The sequence below is a fragment of the Sarcophilus harrisii genome, chromosome X (assembly GCF_902635505.1).
Source record: "Sarcophilus harrisii chromosome X, mSarHar1.11, whole genome shotgun sequence".
NCBI classification, from domain to species: domain Eukaryota; kingdom Metazoa; phylum Chordata; class Mammalia; order Dasyuromorphia; family Dasyuridae; genus Sarcophilus; species Sarcophilus harrisii.
Window position 1 is genome coordinate 72617650 of NC_045432.1, and position 17269 is coordinate 72634918.

The 17269-nt window shown below is 48.2% G+C and overlaps 2 protein-coding genes across 9 annotated transcripts in view; one reads left to right on the plus strand and one right to left on the minus strand.

Moving 5' to 3' along the window:
* The window catches only part of DRP2 (dystrophin related protein 2), a 38239-nt gene extending 35541 nt beyond the window's left edge, over nucleotides 1-2698 (plus strand). For all 4 annotated transcript variants that reach the window (XM_031944999.1, XM_031945000.1, XM_031944997.1 and 1 more), the window contains one exon: nucleotides 61-2698. In XM_031944999.1, the coding sequence (XP_031800859.1) occupies nucleotides 61-185 (125 nt within the window). In that variant the 3' untranslated portion in view covers nucleotides 186-2698. The remainder of the gene's footprint in view (nucleotides 1-60) is intronic.
* A 5697-nt stretch (nucleotides 2699-8395) lies between these two features.
* The window catches only part of TAF7L (TATA-box binding protein associated factor 7 like), a 29390-nt gene continuing 20516 nt past the window's right edge, over nucleotides 8396-17269 (minus strand). For 3 of the 5 annotated variants that reach the window (XM_012553477.3, XM_012553479.3, XM_012553476.3), the window contains one exon: nucleotides 9021-17268. In XM_012553477.3, coding sequence (XP_012408931.1) covers nucleotides 17224-17268 — 45 coding nt within the window. In that variant the 3' untranslated portion in view covers nucleotides 9021-17223. Of the gene's footprint in view, nucleotides 8620-9020; nucleotide 17269 lie in introns of those variants that run through there. The other 2 variants (XM_012553473.2, XM_012553478.3) reach the window with 2 other exon arrangements.

A 17269-nucleotide genomic window follows, 5' to 3' on the forward strand; every position in this document is an offset into this window, starting at 1 on the left:
AGGAGCCGCGGAGTGCGCTGGCTGAAAGGCCCCTTTCTCTGCTTTCCCTCTCTACCCCAGATGATGTGGGACAGAAAAGCCAGGACGTCAGCCTGTGCTTGGAGGACATCATGGAGAAGCTCCGCCACGCCTTTCCAAACGTCCGGAGCCCAGATGTGCCCACCAACACTCTGCTGGCTTCCTGAGGTGTCCCGGCGTCCATCCCCCACCCTGGATCCCGGTCTTGGCCACATCCCCGTCCCTGCCCCAACTGGGCCCTTCCTGTCACCACCAGCCCTCCTCCCTCTCCCGTTCCCCCCCCCCCTGGGTTAGTATGTTTCAGGCAGCAGCAGGGTCTTGAGGTAAGAGCAGCCAGATTTTGGGGGGATGGAAAGAGGGGGGGCCGGCAAAGGGACCTTCCAACCCTCAAACCAGCAGTCCACTTCCCATCGGCACTGCCACCATATCCCAGGATACGTTGGGTTGGGGACAGATAGCCAGTTTAGGGATGTGAGCGGTCCCGTTCCATCCCCTACCTGGCACCCGCCCAGGTATCCTTGCCCTCTGGCCCAGCCCTGGGACCACGTGGGTACGAGCCCAGCCCCTCCTGGGAGGCTGGTGCCCCTTTCCCACAGATAGTCTGCTGCCTGGACCCCCTTCCTCCCCATGCTCCACCCCTCCCGCCCCCTAACTCGGCCTCCCTTCACTGGGCAGCCTTTCAGACTAGTCTTACTTGTCCCACTAACCCTCGGTGCCCCACGGGTGGCACTCCCAGGAGACGAGCGTCAGAGTGCCCTCAAGGACAGGGGGCTCCTTCCGCCTTTGGAAAGCAGCCTTGATTTTTCCTGGCTCCTAACACCACCTAACATTTGGGCCTCGTTTGGAAAAAATGGAAGCCACTCCAGTGGAGGTTCCCTCCCCCCTCCTATTTCTTCAAGGCCTCGGCCTCTGGGGCGATCGGCCAGCAATGCCCCGGGCAACCGGGCCGCTTGCTTTCCTCTGCGGGTCCCCTGGGTCCTGGAGATCTGTCTGGTCATGCCTCCTTCGGGGTCAGGGGTGGCATATCAGGCCAGGTCTCCAAAGGGGCTTTGTCCCCGCTGCCCCCTGGGAGCGGGCATTGTGCCAGTCTGGCCTCTAAGGGCTTTGGGAGGAGGAAGCGGCCCTGGGGCCACCATAGTGATGTTCCCAGGGCCGTGACTGGGCCCAGTGCCTGCCCGGGGCTCCTCCTCTCCCTCCTCCCAGGGCGACGCGGGCAGCCATCCAGATGCCAGAGCCCAGCAGAGGTGCAGCTTGTGGCGCCAGGGCTCCAAGGGCTCTCCCAGAGCCTCCAGAGGAGCCCCAAGGGCTTTCCCTTTGCAACCCTCCTTTGATTCTCTCATTCTAATGCTGGATAGCGAAGTCTTGCCAGCTGAACTAACCTCCATGGGCACGGCGCAGGCCCCGGGCCCAGAAGGGGGCCCGAGCAGGCAGGAGGCTCGGGGCCTCTGGCCCAAACCAGAGCCAACTTCAGCAGCCTTATACTGGAAGGAGCTCTAGAACAGGGCCCTAGAATCCAGTCTGGCTGTCTAGCTCTCTCTGCACTCCACCTAGATCCATCTCTGGCTGCCCCGTGCCATCAGTATTCGCACATTAAATCCTAATACCTCGTGAAGTCTTCACGTTCTGCCTCGCTCTTTGTCAGGCCTGGCCCTCGGCCGTGTGGGGGAAGTGCCCGGATGCCCACATCCTCAGCTGCTCCCTCAGAACTTCCTCCGGGGGTGGCGCAGGCCACTCTGGGACCCGGGCTCCCGGGCCTGTCACTGGAGTCCCTCTGTCACCCCTGGGGCCTAGGGGAGACCAAATCAAAGTTCTGTCCTGTCCCAGATCCCCTAGTGTACCAGAAAGGAGACCACAGTCTCCATTTCTGGCTTTCCCCATCTCACTCCCCACCCCACCCCCACCCCCCGGGTCCTAGGCAAGGCCACATAGTTGATTCTTCAGCCCCTTCTTCTCTTCATGAGGTCTCACTTGACCTCCTAAAGGAAGCAGAGGCCAACTTCGCCTTTGGGCGGCCATCAGACAGGTCAGTGGGTAGAAGAGGAAGAGACTGTCTGCACCTGCGGCAGTCAAGATGGCGACCGAGCCGGTTCCGCTGTCAGAGCTCTCGGGGCTGGATGGCCGGGCCTTGGGCTTCCTGACCCAAGCTCATACCCCAAGGTTGGGGAACCTCCGCCCTGGCCACAAAAGGGATGAGAACAATAGAAAGGTGCCAGGGAGATCACACCAGGAAGACCTAAGGGTCTTCCCAGGGGCCCGAGGAGGAGCTGGTAGATGGAAACAGGAAAGTGCTTGCTCCTTGTCAGGACGGCTCTGCTCCCCCGGGTGGATGTCCCAGAGTATTTTTTTAAACCAGGAACACCCTGGAAGGATCCCCCAGGCCCAAGAGCTCAGCCACCTGCCTCCGAGAGGGAGTGGGCCAGGCCGGCAGGGATGCACGGGGACTTGGTTAGCAGGTGCAGCGGGAGGTGGCGGGGAAGCAGCCCGGCTCCTTCCCCAATGGGGGCTCAGGCCCGTGGTCATCCCTGTGACCCGAGCGGTGTGTCGCCGTTATGGGAGAAACGAGCCCTGGGAATCCTTGAACGTGCCGTATGTCGTCAGAGCATCTATTGTGTACTGGGTTCGACACTGTCGAATTTCTTGTAATGTGTGTGAGTGCTGGGGGGGGGGGGTGTCGCTAGCAGCCTACAGAAGGGCTTCTCGTTGTAGGCTTCGCATAGCTAGCTCTAGGGGCCACGGGTGGCCTGACTTGGCCGGAGTGGCAGGCGAATGGTGCCGGCGGTGACTGAGGACTGACCGAGTGTTTGCCATGATGGGTTTGGGGATGAGCAGCGGAGAAGCGCGTCCACCGCGCCGGGAGCTGGACCAGCCTCGCCCACCTCCGTTCCCACCCGACTCGGGCCGGGAGTAGGAATCGCAATCCTCCTTCCCCCCAGTGGGCACAGGGCGGGGCCCGGAGGCCGGGGTGGCCTCTGGCCACGCGTACAACAGGTGGAGCCAGCACCTTTCATGAAGTGAGTGTTCAGAACGGCCCGGGCCCAGCTCCAGAGCTCTTTGGGCCGGGAGCCCAAGGTTCAGATGAAGAAGGGGGGCCGAAGACCTGGCAGGTCTTAAAAAGGGTACATGGGGGCCTGACCGGGCTCAAGGAGCCTTCCTTCTTTGGCACCCTGCGAGAAGGGGACACCTTCACTCCTTTCTTCCCCAGGGAGTACCTGGGTCCTCCCATCCCCAGCTCCAGTTACCAGGAGGCCGAGGGCCGAGGCAGGGGGAGGGGAGGGGGTGTTCTTGAAGACTTGGGGCGGGGGGCAAATTGGCTTCCTTTGGTTACCACTCACCGTGGTGCTGTTTCCTCTTCTAATTCTGCTTTAGAAAGAATAAATTTGTATTTGTACGCTTCGGCTTTTCTTCACGACTCTCCTTTTCGCCTACGGCCTCGTTCCCACCGAGTCCTTTCCCAGGGGGCAGAGGGGCACCCATAGGTTCTTCCAAGGTTCCTCCCCCGAGCATGTGGCTCACAGAGTCCCAGGCACTGGCACCGGGACATGGGCAAAACCAAAGTGCAGCTTGAGGTCTAGATTTTCTTCTGCCTCTCACTAATAATGGCCTCCTCTCTGGTCTCCCGGCTCCCAAATAACTGCCAATTTTTTATTTATTTTTTCCCTAAATTTTATGTTTGTTTATGCATTTTATTTACTTATTTATCTATTTACTTATTTCATTATCTGTTTGCTAAATTAATTTACTAATTAAATTAAATATTGTTTATTTCTTATTTCTGTGGCTTCCAGCTTGCCCTCAAGCCTTAGACATTTGAGGGGTGGAAGACGGCACCGGGTTCAAGACATAAGGCCTTTATGGGGAGAGCCGGGAGGCCGGTTCCAGGATAACCATGGTCACAAGGGGGTGTCACAGGGGATAACCATGGTCACAGGGAAGGGGGAGGGAATCTCGCTCATGCTGCCACTGGGTGGGGGGCGGGCCATCTGGACATTTCCCATTTCAAAAAATGTTTGCTCAATTCGGCCCCTCCCCTTAAGTATGCCCCCCTTCACTTCAGCCCCCTAGGACACAGCTTTGGGCCCACCACAGTTACAGCCTTAATTTGCTGCTGGTTATTTGGAGGAAGAAACCAGGGTCTGGTAAGGACCCCGTAGCTCTCAGCTCAGCTCGGGATCTCCCGTTGGCCCAGAGTTCTCCACCTGGCCTTGGTGCCAGGGCCACCTTCTGGGAAGTGGATTTTTCAAATGCATAAGAGAGAAGGAAACTAAAGTGAAAGATTTGTACAATGTTCAAAAAACATACACAAGTCCATGGACCAGGGCCCAGAGAGTAGCCCCATCTGCTCATGATCCTCTGAGTCCTAAGGTAGCAGCAGCTGGTTTTCTTTCTTTTTGTTTTTGTTGAAGCAGTTGGGTTTAAGTGACTTGCCCAGGGTCCCACAGCTAGGAAGTATTTAGTGTCCAAGACCAGATTTGAACTCGGGTCCTCCTGACTTTAGGGCCGGTGCTCTCTCCACTGAGCCACCGAGCTGTCCCAGCAGCTGGTTTTCTTCACAAACAACTCACCCCCTCCCTTCAGGGCCCGGCTCGAGTGGTCCCTTCTCCATGAAGTCTTCCCAGACCCCGGCCGCTCGGGCCCTCCTCCACCCTGTGTTCACCCCAATTTTATTCCGTCTACACACAGCTGCCCAGACTCCCATCGGCACCTGTGTACCCAGATAAGTACTTATACAACGCAGTAGATTTGGGAACTAGAGCTTACCCATATGGCTGCCTACGTATGCAGTCTCCCCTCCTGGAAGACAATCTCCCCGAGAAGGACTGCCCCTTTTGCTTAGGTATCCCTACGCGTTGCACACAGTAGGTGTGTTCGCTGATTGATAGCCCAGATGTGGCCTAGAGCTTTCACAGGTCTGCCCAGGCCAGGGAATGAGAAGGAAAGTCAGCCATCTTTGGCCAAAGCCGCGGCCTACCCGTGAGGTCAGGGAAGGGCAGGAGCCAGCTCCAAGTGGTCCCCGAGGGCAACTGTCAAAATTTCAAGGGGAACTTTTACAGCTCAGAAACCAGCAAAGGCTCCGAATCAGGGCTTGATTTATCACTCTGTCAATCACCCAGCCTTCCGATGGTGATGGAGAAATGCAGATTTAACATAAGCATATGACACATCCGTCTTTTTTTCTGGAGAAGGGAGGCTCCAGGTTATGGCCGGAGGCCTCGGTCTCCATCCCTTTGTCCCCTCCCACCCCCAATCCTCACCTGGAAGGATGCAGGCCGGGATTGCCAGGCCCCCATGCCCAGGGTCCTCGGGCAGGCCCACCGGGCAGACGGCAAGATGGAGAAACTAGAACACCTCAGATTTACGTGGCACTTTTTACAACAGGCGTGTTACCTGAGTGTGTTCAGTTTATTAACTGCCCACCTACTGTGAGCAAGGCGCCGCGCTGGAGCCGTCAAAACCAAAACAGCCCCTGCCCCAAAAAGCCCACATGGCACCAGAAGAGAATGCCAACGCGGCCAGCTTGGGCACAGGGATGACAGCTTACAGCTGGAAGAGATGGTCAAGGCCACTGGCTCCAACCCTTTTCACTTACCATCTGAGGAAACTGAGGCTCAGAGATATTGTCATGCCCACACAGGGCATCAGCATTTAAGGTGAGAGCTGAACACAGATCTTCTTGAGTCCAAAGCCACTATACCACGCTGCCCTTCAAAAGCAAGTGGAGCTAGTGGGGAGGGCATTCACTACTGAGGTGGAAGACAATGACTGCTCCCTCAAATGCTGAGGGCAAGGAGAGTAACTTGAGATAAGGCCGTTAGTTTATATACCACCTACTGTGTACCAGGTACCGTGCTAAGTGCCTACAAATGGGATCTCACACGTGGGCAAGTTTCTTTTCCTTTGTTCTCTGGGAGGATGTTATTTTTCACACCAGCTCCTCCCAGAGGGACCTAAGTGCCCAGCACCTCAGAAGAGACCAAAGCCGCCCCTGCTACCCTTCCCCTGCCCCCGATGCATCCTCTAAGCCACGCCGCGGGCTCACGGAACGTTCCGCACAAACCCAACTCCTCTCCCTCTCAAGCTTGAGCCAAAAGCTCACTTAGCCTCCTTTCATACAGTTCGCCTCCCAACACTTAAAAATTGGTTTGTAGAAAAACTACAAAACGCTAGGTTTGAGGCTACTGGCCAAGAGCTCCCTCTTCCCAACTCGCATCATGGGGACGCCTTCTGCTCCTCCACCCTATCTCAGGAGAAGAGATAGGGAATAAAAGTTTGCTAAGTACTTATTATGTGCCACACTTTGCGCTGAGTGCTTTTTACAAATATTACTTCATTTAATCCTCATAAACTCCTTGGAGGTAGGTGCTGTTATCCCCACTTTATAAATGAGAAAACTGAGGCAGACAGCAGCCGAGTGACATGCCCAGGGCCACACAGCTAGTTGGGTCTCCCTGAATCCCAGCCCGGTGCTCTGTCCCCTGGGCCATGTAGTAAAGGCCGCTCCATGCACATCCATGCACAGGAGACTCATGCTGTCCTGTCTTCTCCAGCAGACGTCCCCTTCTTCGTGCCCACTGTCTTCCTCAGTCTCAGTATCTCCTTATCTAAAAAGGCGCCCATGTCTCGGCCATCCTTGATCCCCTGCACTCTCTGCTCTCAGGCTCTTCCTAACTTTGAGCAGCGCAGAATCTGACCACATCAATCAAGTAAACCTACTGTCCCCAGTTACCAACACGCCCGCTAACGGCCCTTTCTGGACTCTGTCTTGACCTCTCTGCCTCCGACGCTGCCCATCATTCTCCTCTTCTTGATACCATCTTCTCACTGGGTTGTTGTAATACCTCATCCTGGCTCTGCCTGCTTTCTCAGCCTCCTTCATACCCACTAAGTGGAAGGGTCCCCCAGGGTTCTGCCCGGGCCTCTTTCTCTTCTTCTATGGTATTTTACTTGGTCATCATAAGCTCCAGGATTCAATTATCATCTCCATGGTAATGACTCTCTGATCTGCTTGTCCTTCCCTAACCTCCAGACATACATCTCTGCCCTCCCCATAGACATCTCAAACTCAACATATCCAAAATGGAACTCATTTTCTTTCCCTCCCCTAACTTTCCCATTACTCCCTTGGGCAACCAACATCCTCCCAGCGATTCCGAGCTCACTTCCTCAGCCTTTCTAGCCAGTCGGTTGCCAAGTTCTGTCGATTCTACTCTCGGGACATCTCTTATATAGCCCCTTCTCTCCTCTGACCACAACTCCAACCTGGAGAGGAGCTCATCCCCTCACTCCGATCCATCCCATGCAGCTGTCAAAGCCATCTTCCCCAAGTATACATCTAAGTTCCTCCCCCCAATCAATAAACTCCAATGGCTCCCTATTACCTCTGAACTACCTAAAATGAGACGTCAATCAATTATGACTTCATGGAGGGGAAGGTAGGGAGAGAGGCGAGTACTGAGGCATCACTCGTTAGATTTTTCCCTACCCACTGCATGATGTCCTTGCCTATGGAGCAACTGAGAATTTAAGTAGTGCATTAAATATACTGTGTATGATGGGATTGACTTGGTGGGGGGATAGGGGAGTATTCCAACATATTCAGTCATACCACAAGATGTTCAATACATGGTAAACTATTCTATCATTTATGGACCTGCTATCATTTAGTAACTATCATTATTGTTACTAGTCGTTTTTTTTTCAAATGTTTTATATTTAATGCATTACCTAAATTCTCAGTTTCCCTTTTCTGTCAAGTCATTCCAATTGTTCTTAGGTTACAAGGTGAACTTTGCTCCTCCAGCTAGGAAAGCACACGAAAGCTATTTTGGTTAAAACACAGCTTGTCTGGATCACTTGTGTTACATCAAGTCTGACTGGACCTTTTTGGTCCCGATGATCCGAAGAGAATAATGATATTTTTACTTATATCAGGAGTCACCTCCAGGTCTAAACATACTGTGCAATATTCAAATCTGTCATCAGTTCTAAGAACCAATAAAGAAACCACCTATACTCTAACCACTAGATACCTAGAATCTGAATAAAAAAGGATGAACCTGATGAATAATTCAGCCCAGACAGATACTGGGCCAGAGAGGAGTCTGGCAAGGTGACGAGCCATCAATTGAGGGAACCTTTCCAAACTCAGATCTTTATTTCATGACTCGAGCAGATCTAAATGATCCGAGTTATAATCTTGGCCTAGCTAAAAATCAAGCTGAACTTTGAGTATCAGGACTCAAAGGAAGGATTCTCAAGTAATAGGGAAAAGAACATATCTGAAACATGAAAACTTCTCAAGACACATTCAGTATGAGAAACAGCCTCAGCAAATATGGGGGAATGTCAAAGAAACCACTCTCTTTTCTTGGACTGCATCTTCATAATAACCAATGTAACTGCTTTATTTGTAAATAAGGAAGAACAGTAAAAGAAAACATTAAACAACACTGGCCTCGAAAGAATGAATTTCAAGGAAAATCATAGGGCAAGCCAACAATTTGGAGGAAAGTTTTCTTACTACTGCTGCACATCATCAAAAACTTCATCTAATGAAAAACTTTGTGGAGACGATGGATTGGAAAAAGTGCAGATGTCCTCTATCTGAAAAATAAATTTTCAAGAATCAATGAACCTCAGTAACAATACTATATGATGATCAATCCTGATGGACGTGGCCCTCTTCAACAATGAGATAAACCAAATCAGTTCCAATGGAGCAGTAATGAACTGAACCAGCTCCATACACCCAGGGAACTCTGGGAGCTGACTATGAACCACTACATAGAATTCCCAATCCCTCTATTTTTGGCCGCCTGCATTTTTGATTTCCTTCACACGCTAATTGTACAATATTTCAGAGTCCAATTCTTTTTGTACAGCAAAATAACTGTATAGACATGTATACATATAATGTACTTAACTTATACTTTAACATATTTAACAGGTATTGGTCAACCTGCCATATGGGGGAAGGAGGGGAAAAGTTAGAACAAAAGGTTTTGCAATTGTCAATGCTGAAAAATTACCCATGCATATGTGTTGTAAATAAAAAGCTATAATAAAAAAAAAATCAATGAACCTGAAATCAAAGAAGGGATATTTTTAGGTTCTCAAATAAGGGAAATGGTGGAAGATGACCATTCGGAAAAAGTTAAATTAAGTTGGAGGGGCTGAATGGTGATAACTAATGACCAAATACTTTTGGGAGAAACTACAAGGTAGAAAATCACCTCCCAAAAAGTCAACGATCTTCTCAAAGCCTATAAAGTATAAATTCAGGAGCTATAACATATTACTCAAGATCCATTTTTAAAACTTAACATCTGGAACCTTTCCTAGAAAACTAAGCACTGTCGGTGAGGAACATGAGCAATGCTTCCATCTAGAAATCTCTAGAAAGGAAAAGCAGGTGGAGACCAAGCACACTGGCTGCCTACTTCTGAAAGTGAATATGAGTGAATATTCAAGTAGCTACATTTTAAGTGAGCTGAAAAACCACAATTTTGTTGGGGAAAAAAATTTTAAATATAAAATTAATTCCTGTGACAATAATGGCTAACAGACAAAACTTGAAACTATATTTGTAATCAGCATTAAAAAAAAAATTAGGTCCACTTGCTCTTATGGGTTTTTGTTGTTTAATGTTATTTTTGTCAATAGCTAGTCTTCATAGGGCATTTTGGGACTTTCAAAAAGCTTTATACCTATTACCTCATCTGATGGGTATGCAGTGGTATCCTCAGAGTCGTTTTAATTTGTATTGCTTTGAATTGAAAGGATGACTTTTTCTTCAATAATTCTTAACACTATACCTTTCTTCTTTTGAAAAGCATCTATTCATATCCTTTGGCAATTTATCTACTGTAGATTGGATAACTACTTTTATGAATTTTTAATAGTTCCCTCTATACCTGGATGTCAAGTTTTTATCACTTATAACCATCACAAATATTTCTTCCAACATCTTTCCCTTTTCTTCTTACAGCTTTCCTTCGTAAAGAAATGTTTAATTTGAATATATTCAAGTGTAACTTACCTCACAGGTCCCTAATAATTCCTTCTATTTGTTGACTATAAACAAACAGAACTGATGAGAGATGCTGTGGAAAACCTGGTAAGACATGAAATGTGACTGCAAATGAAAAGTGGAAAGGGCAGTCAAGGATGACAAACACGCTGTGAATCTGGGTGACAAGAATGGTTAAAAAAAAGGGGGGGGCAGAATTAGGGGAGAAATTAATGAATTGCATTTTGGCCATGCCGAGTTTGAATTATATAACGAGCCATTCAGTTGGAGATCACCAGCAGGGAACTGGTGCTGTGGGACCGCTTTTCTGCATCAAGGCCGGGGATGGAGAGATGGATTTGGGGGCCGTCTTCGGGGCCACAGTAATGGAACCGAACCCATAGGGCCGATGAGGCCACTAAGGGGAATGACAGTACAGAGAGAACATGGGTCCTCAGAGACATTATGCTAAGTGGATAGAAGACAAGACAGAAAGGGGACACGGTTTTTGAGTAGTGCCACAGAAGGCACAGGAGAAAAAGAGAATCCAGGTGGAAGGGGTAGTTGGCCAAAAGCAAATCTGGAGAGAATCTTGGTCAAGTAGAATGAAGAATGAGAGAAGGTTGATGGATTTGGTAGCTATGTGATCACTGAAACCTCGGTGAAAGTAGTTTTGGGGCGGAGGATACAGCCAGACACCAGGATACAAAGGGCAAAGTGAAAGTGACAGGCAAAAAACCCCAAAGACAAGAAGTTTTAGGTGACTTCTTCTGGACAAATGTTGTGAAAAGGAGGAAAGATATTGGATGGCAGGTTGTGGAGATGCCAGGGGTGAATGAAAAGTTTTTTTATGGCTGGAAATCTCATAGGCAGTGGGAAAGGAGCCAATGGATGAGGAGAGGATGAAGGGAAGAGGCAGAAGAGAACAAGAGTTCTGGGAAGGCGATGGGATCAGAATAAAGAAAAGGACATTCATCCTCAGAAACAGAAGAAAAGCAGACATAGAGAGCTGAGTTAGAGAGAATGTGAGGTATAGAATAGAAATGAACAATGTTATGGGAGGCATTTATTTTCATGTGAGATGCTCTGCTGAGACAGCTGTGGCATAAGGGAACTGGAGGAGAGTTGAGAAGCCATTGTGGGCACCGTGACAGAGTTAATTATGGAAGAATTTGTGGAGCTACGCAGCAATTTTTTCTTCGCATCATGGTTACCTCCTAGTGACTTCCTGTCCTCCAAAAAAAAAAAATCTCCCCAATCCTACCCACAAATAAGTAAATCAACTGCGTGTGGTTTTCCTGAGTAGAGTTCAGGATTCTGTCAACAGGAACAGAGGATGGCGATGAGGGGATCTCAGGGGGGAGACCATGAGGTGGTTGCTGGTAAAACACGAGCCACCAAAGAATAAGAGGGAAAGGCTAGGTGGCGGTGTATCGTTAAATTGGTTAAGACTATGCTAACAGAAACAGGAAGCAGAGTAGGAAGGGTATAATTACTTTCACAAGGAATGGAAGATTGGGACATCTATGATCTGACCATCCTTGGAAGTGATTTAAAGGAGGATATGAGACTTGAGGAAACCCTTGAACTGAGAAACCAAGGTTTCTGTGATGATGACCACAAGTATAAGAGGAAGGATAGGGAGGGAGAGAGACTTCCTCAGGAGAGGGAGAATGTCCCAGAGGTCTACAGAACACCACATTAAGGACCTAGATCAGATAAGAGAATAGAATAAAACATCATGGAGAGAGTTCCTGAATAACAGTGGGAAAAGGGAGTGTGGGAACAGTGATGTGGAGCAAGGAATATGCTGCTTCCTGCTCCTCCTCCTGGTCTTTGTGAGAGAGTGTAAGAGGTGTAGGTAAGAGAGTAGAATGGTGTAACAAGAAAAAAACACTTCCAGAAGAGCCACATTTCCATCTGCAGCAGAAAATGGAAAGAGTGTGAGATGGAGAGATGGAGAATGAAGCAGGTTTCCTTTTACAAAAAAGGGGGCTCCAGAAGGTACAATGGAATAACACCAAGGAGGGTATAGGGCAGTAGAGGGCTAGGGCTAAGTCTGATAAGGCCGAGAACATGGGGAGATGGAGCTAGGAGATGAAATTTTCATGACAATGGACAGCAACTTTGAACTGTGGAAATACAAGAACACGTGGGAGTTTGACACAGAACCAGCTAAATGAAGCATCCAACCTCCAGAGTCTTGTGATGGCTGACCAGGGCATCAGTTTGGGGTCAGCAACGGCAGCTTCCTTAGCTGATCACACCAAATACAATGGAGGATTTAGGACTGCAGGCCTCAGCTTCTAAACGTAGTCATCTGGGTCAAAAAACAGAGCATTTAGGCCTCTGAGGCTAGAATTAACTCCCGGTGGGTCTTGGCCCCAAGACTTCATTATTCTAAGTTACTGGAAGATAAATCCCACATAACACTTAATGGCAATGTTGAATGCCTGCAGACAAAGGTTCTCTAGTACCTCTGAGGTTCAGAGCTGTGGGTAAAACCGCCCAGGATTTCAAAAAGGAGAGTTGCCTCTATTGCTTCTAGTGTCCTGAGCCTTGGGATTTTAGATGGTCTTGAGTTCCCCCTACTTCAAAGGTATTTTACTGTCTTGGACTTCCTAAAGATCACAGATCATAGACTTCGAAGTGGAAGGAATTTTAAGATCACCTAGTTTGATCCCTTCATTTAGAAGATAAGGAAACCAAGGCCCAGGGAGATTAAATGACTTGACCAAGATAATAAGTGGCAAAGTAAGGACTGAAGTAGGGCTCGTGAAGACTCCAAATGAGGCCCTTTGCTGAACTGTCTTGCTTTGAATTACCTGAAGTCCTTCATATACAATATCTCATTGGACCATTATTTCACATCCCATGCTTGACCTCTTTCTGAAGCTTGAGATCCAAGTGCCAAATCCCAGGGAATGCAAATCCTGGCTACGATGGACCTGTTATAGAAAAGCTGTCACTAAGAAACTTTTCTTAAGAAAAACAAGTTGGTAAGCATTTCTAATGATCCGACACAATTAGGAACACAACATGGAAGCTAAGCTTTATAAGAAGTGAAGGCTGAAAGAGATAGGAGTCTATGAAGAGAGTCATGGGATGGACCTAGTTATGGAGGGTCTTATACAGCGTTTCCTGGGTGCCAGGCACCGTGCCAAACACTGTACAATGATCTCATCTGATCCTCACAAGTCCGTGAGGTAGGTGCTATCATCACCCCCATTTTTAAAAATGAAGAAATCAAGGCAGAGAGTTGTCTCTAAGGACAAGAACAGACCGAGTTGGTTCTTATCCAGTTCAGACTCAGGGGGCAGCAAACAATGGCAGATGGCAACTGATCCTTGGACCGAAGGTACTCAGTGCCAGCTCCTTAGCCGCATCCCCAGAGACCGAGGAATGAGACAAAGCCATAAAACACAAACACTTCTCTGATTTTCGTAGTCCTTCTCAGTATAAGCCTTCCAGCACTTTTATTGCTGAGTTTCCAACAGACCAGTTGAGTTCTTAGCCCCCTAATGCTTTTTGCTCCCTAAGGTTCTGCATCTTTTGTTGATGAGAGTCCCACTAGGCAGAGGCGACCTACTGCTTCTCAATTCTCAATACAGCATATCTGTGATGCTCTGTTTAGTCTCCTTGTCCCGTTGACTGGCAAATCTTCAAGGTTTCATTAGCCTAGAGAATCTAACACAACATCAAGTGCAGGTAAACAGCTTGTTTTTGTTACCTGTGTATGTCTTAAAGAAATTCCACTTTTCTGATTTCCATTTCAGTAGCTAGCACTTATTCTCACAGAAAGAAGTGAGCCATTTCAAGGCCTATAAAACGAATGTCCTGTCTTTCTCTAAAGCTGACAGAGACCTGAAGCACAGCTAAGATGGCTGCTGGAAGAGAAAAGAGAAAGCAAAGCTTTGGCTTTAGTTTTTCCTTTATGCTTTATTGGTGCCTTTTGTTTTTACACAAGTCACTTCACAAGATACCCCTCTTTTCCCCCCTCCCCATCCCCAACCCCGACACAAAGGAACAATTCTGCAAGCCCGACATAACCGCCACATCTGAGTGTCTACAGCAGTGGCACAGCAGTAGTCTTCAGGTTCTTTAAGGATAATGATGTTTCAAAATCTGTGCTTGGGGAACAAGCTTATGGTCTCTAATTCATCAGAATTCAGTCAGTTTTTAGAGTTTGGGGTTTTCTTTCATTGGATTATTATTGTTGTTCTGTTCACGAGTTTTGCCACATTCTGTAAATTGCTCAGCAATAGCATTCTGCCCCTATACCAGTTGCCGGGTTGCTCCCTAATCTCTGGGTGCCTACTTGGCACAGCTTCTGAACTGCTTTTCTGTTACTACAAGTTCTCTTTTTTTCCCCTGAGGCAATGGGGGTTAAGTGACTTGCCCAGGGTCACACAGCTAGGAAGTGTTAAGTGTCTGAGGCCAGATTTGAACTCAGGTCCTCCTGACTTCAGGGCTGGTGCTCTATCCACTGTGCCACCTAGCTGCCCCTGCTACTGAATATTTTGGTATATTTGGAGATCTGTTACTGACTTCCTTGGGGTAACCTGCCCAATGGTGGAACTGTTAGGCAAGAGCATTTTTCACACAAAACTGTTTTCTGGATGGCTGAACCAGTCTACACCCTCACCAAGAGTGGAATGAATTTGGCTTCTAGGAGCCCTTCCAAAATCAACTATTTCCTTCTTTGAACATCTTTGCCACTTTGATATATGTATCGTTAATGATTTTGATTGAGACAGTTGTTGCTGATTTGCGATTCTTCTTTTGAAAGCTGTTTGGGAGTATCCTTGGGTGAGCACTTCTCAGTGGAATAGCTTTGGGTTCAGTTCTGCCAGTAAAGGCATCACCTGAAGAAAGGGTTTTAGATCTCGCAGACAGTGATTTCAGCTCTTCCCTCAAAGAAAACTAGGTCCAACCATAATTCAACCCTGAGAGGGCACGGCATGCACTAAGCTGGTAAGGCAGTGACTGGGTCACAGCACACTTTGACCTTAAGGAGGTTCCCTATGGCGATCTCTCTAAAAAAGATGCCTGAGTTTCGGTATCCCCAGCAGTTGGCATCAGGAAGTATTTGCTCTGAACCTGCTGTGAGGGCACACAGATTGAAAGAGACATCACGAGAGGTAGCAGAGGTGCCAGACCCTGGAGCTTCTACTCTCTGATCACCACAGGGAAATTTTTAGCTCTCTAAAGAGGATCCCAGAGTGGCCATACCCCCCAAAAAAGCAAGGAAGAAGAATTTAGTCAGGACTTCCAGATTTTTCCTGGCTTTGAAGAGATGGCAATTCTCAGTAACCAAAAATAAGCGACAGGTCATGTCTTACATTTGAAACAGGTCCCAAAGCATTCAAGTTCTATTTTAAAGAACAAAAGGCTAAGCTACCTAGCTCTGTACTGCATAGAAATTCCTTCACTACAGAAAACTGGAGACTATTCTTCACTGGGGAGCTCTCCATGACCTTCAGAAAGCAAATGCAGCTCATGAGTTTTCAGGCCTTGTCTCTTATTGGCACCTTGACTCTATAATACTGGGCTCTGTGTGGGAGCTAAAAAGATATCTAACCTTGCTTACAAGAAGTATATAATCTAAAATTACAAAGAAACACACGGGACAACACATGTACCACTTATGTACAGATCAACTCTTCCCCTTCTTAATCTTTATGGGATTTCTGCTTCTGGCCAAGACAAGGCAAGGCCTGTGACAAATATAGAGCTGTACTAACAAGGAGGGCTGGGGGCCTGGTGCACAGTGTGGCTGCAGAGCAAATGAGGAACCATCCTCGGGGAGGTGAGCCTGTTTGACAAGAATGATGGATGGCCTCTGTGTAAAATCTGCTTCCTCCCATGGCAAGCAGCAGTATTTCACGCATCCGGGAAGCTCCATGAAGCCTGTTCTCCAACGCCACAATGTGGGATAGAGAAGTTCCCGGGTCCCCGACAGCTGTGCTGGCAGGTCCCGTGCCAAGCTACAAAAGCTTCTGGTCTGCATGCCCAGGGTCCGAGGACCAGCTTCCCTACCGCCCTATACATAGGGAAGCCTGAAAAACACAACTTCTCCTCTCTCTCATTCTCTTTTTCTGAGGCTTATTTAAAATTCAGGCTCAATCCCTCTCAAGATGGGTTAGCAGCAGAACTGGAAGTGCTTTTTAAAATCCCTTTTCTATCTGCTCCCCTTCCCCTGCTCAACAAATCCCCGATCTTGTCCGATTGAGAAATGCCTAGTCTGTAAGGAATTAATCAAAAGAGCTCTTTTCTTTTTCTACTGAGGTTCCAATCTAATTGGAAGGTCTGCTGTTTTTGTGTTTTAAAAACTTCCATTAGGAAATATGCTTTCTCTTCTTTGGAGAGCCCTTTCTAAAGGATGAGGATCTGTTTTTTGGCCTAAGATTTCCAAAACCATTTGAAAAAGCACTAACCGAGAAATTTTCAACAAAGCACAAAAGATACGGTATTAAAACAAACCCGGATGGGAAGGGAATCACAGAGTCACAATTGTCCTCCGATGGAGGAGGCTTTGTTCTGTGGGTTCAAAAGGAGGATGACAGCTCCTTCTTGGCCTTCTGATACACAGAAGCCAAGATATACTCGTTGTTTTTCATGTGCCTCGATGATATCAAACTATAGATTTTCCATTAGGTGGTGGCAGCAGGCATAAATTGCTACAGATCCAGCTCCACTCTTTCCTGAGCTGACACCTAGCACAACATACCAGACTTGCCCTCTTTTGTGTAGGAGAGGTTTAAAATGGATGCGGAACATCCGCAGAGCCTCCAGGCTCAGATCTCTTTGGACTATATAACTGAGTCCTCCAATGATCCCACAGAGCAACAGAAAGCAGAGTTGTTCTAAAAGTAACAGGCCAAAGCCAGTGACAGAGGTGGGTCTCAGTGACCAGGCTAACAGGGCCAGCCCGCTAATCATAGGACTGCACTGCAAGCTGACCCCTAGCCCCTGGCCTCAGCATTTTCTACTTATAAGTACAGATGTTTCTAGGAAAGGAAAAGGGTTATACAAAGACAGAAACAAGATAAACTCAACAGGCAACAGAAACAGCGAGCTGTGAATGCAATCACATTTCCACCTTCAGGTTTATCCTCAGCCCAGAGGATGCATCCAAAGTTTGCATGCATGGTGCTTGCCAGTGTGAAGATTACAAAGAACTAGCAGCCAAGTCGCCCTTATTTCTCCAGGAGCAAGTCCAGCTGTTCCTGCAAGGAGCTGAGC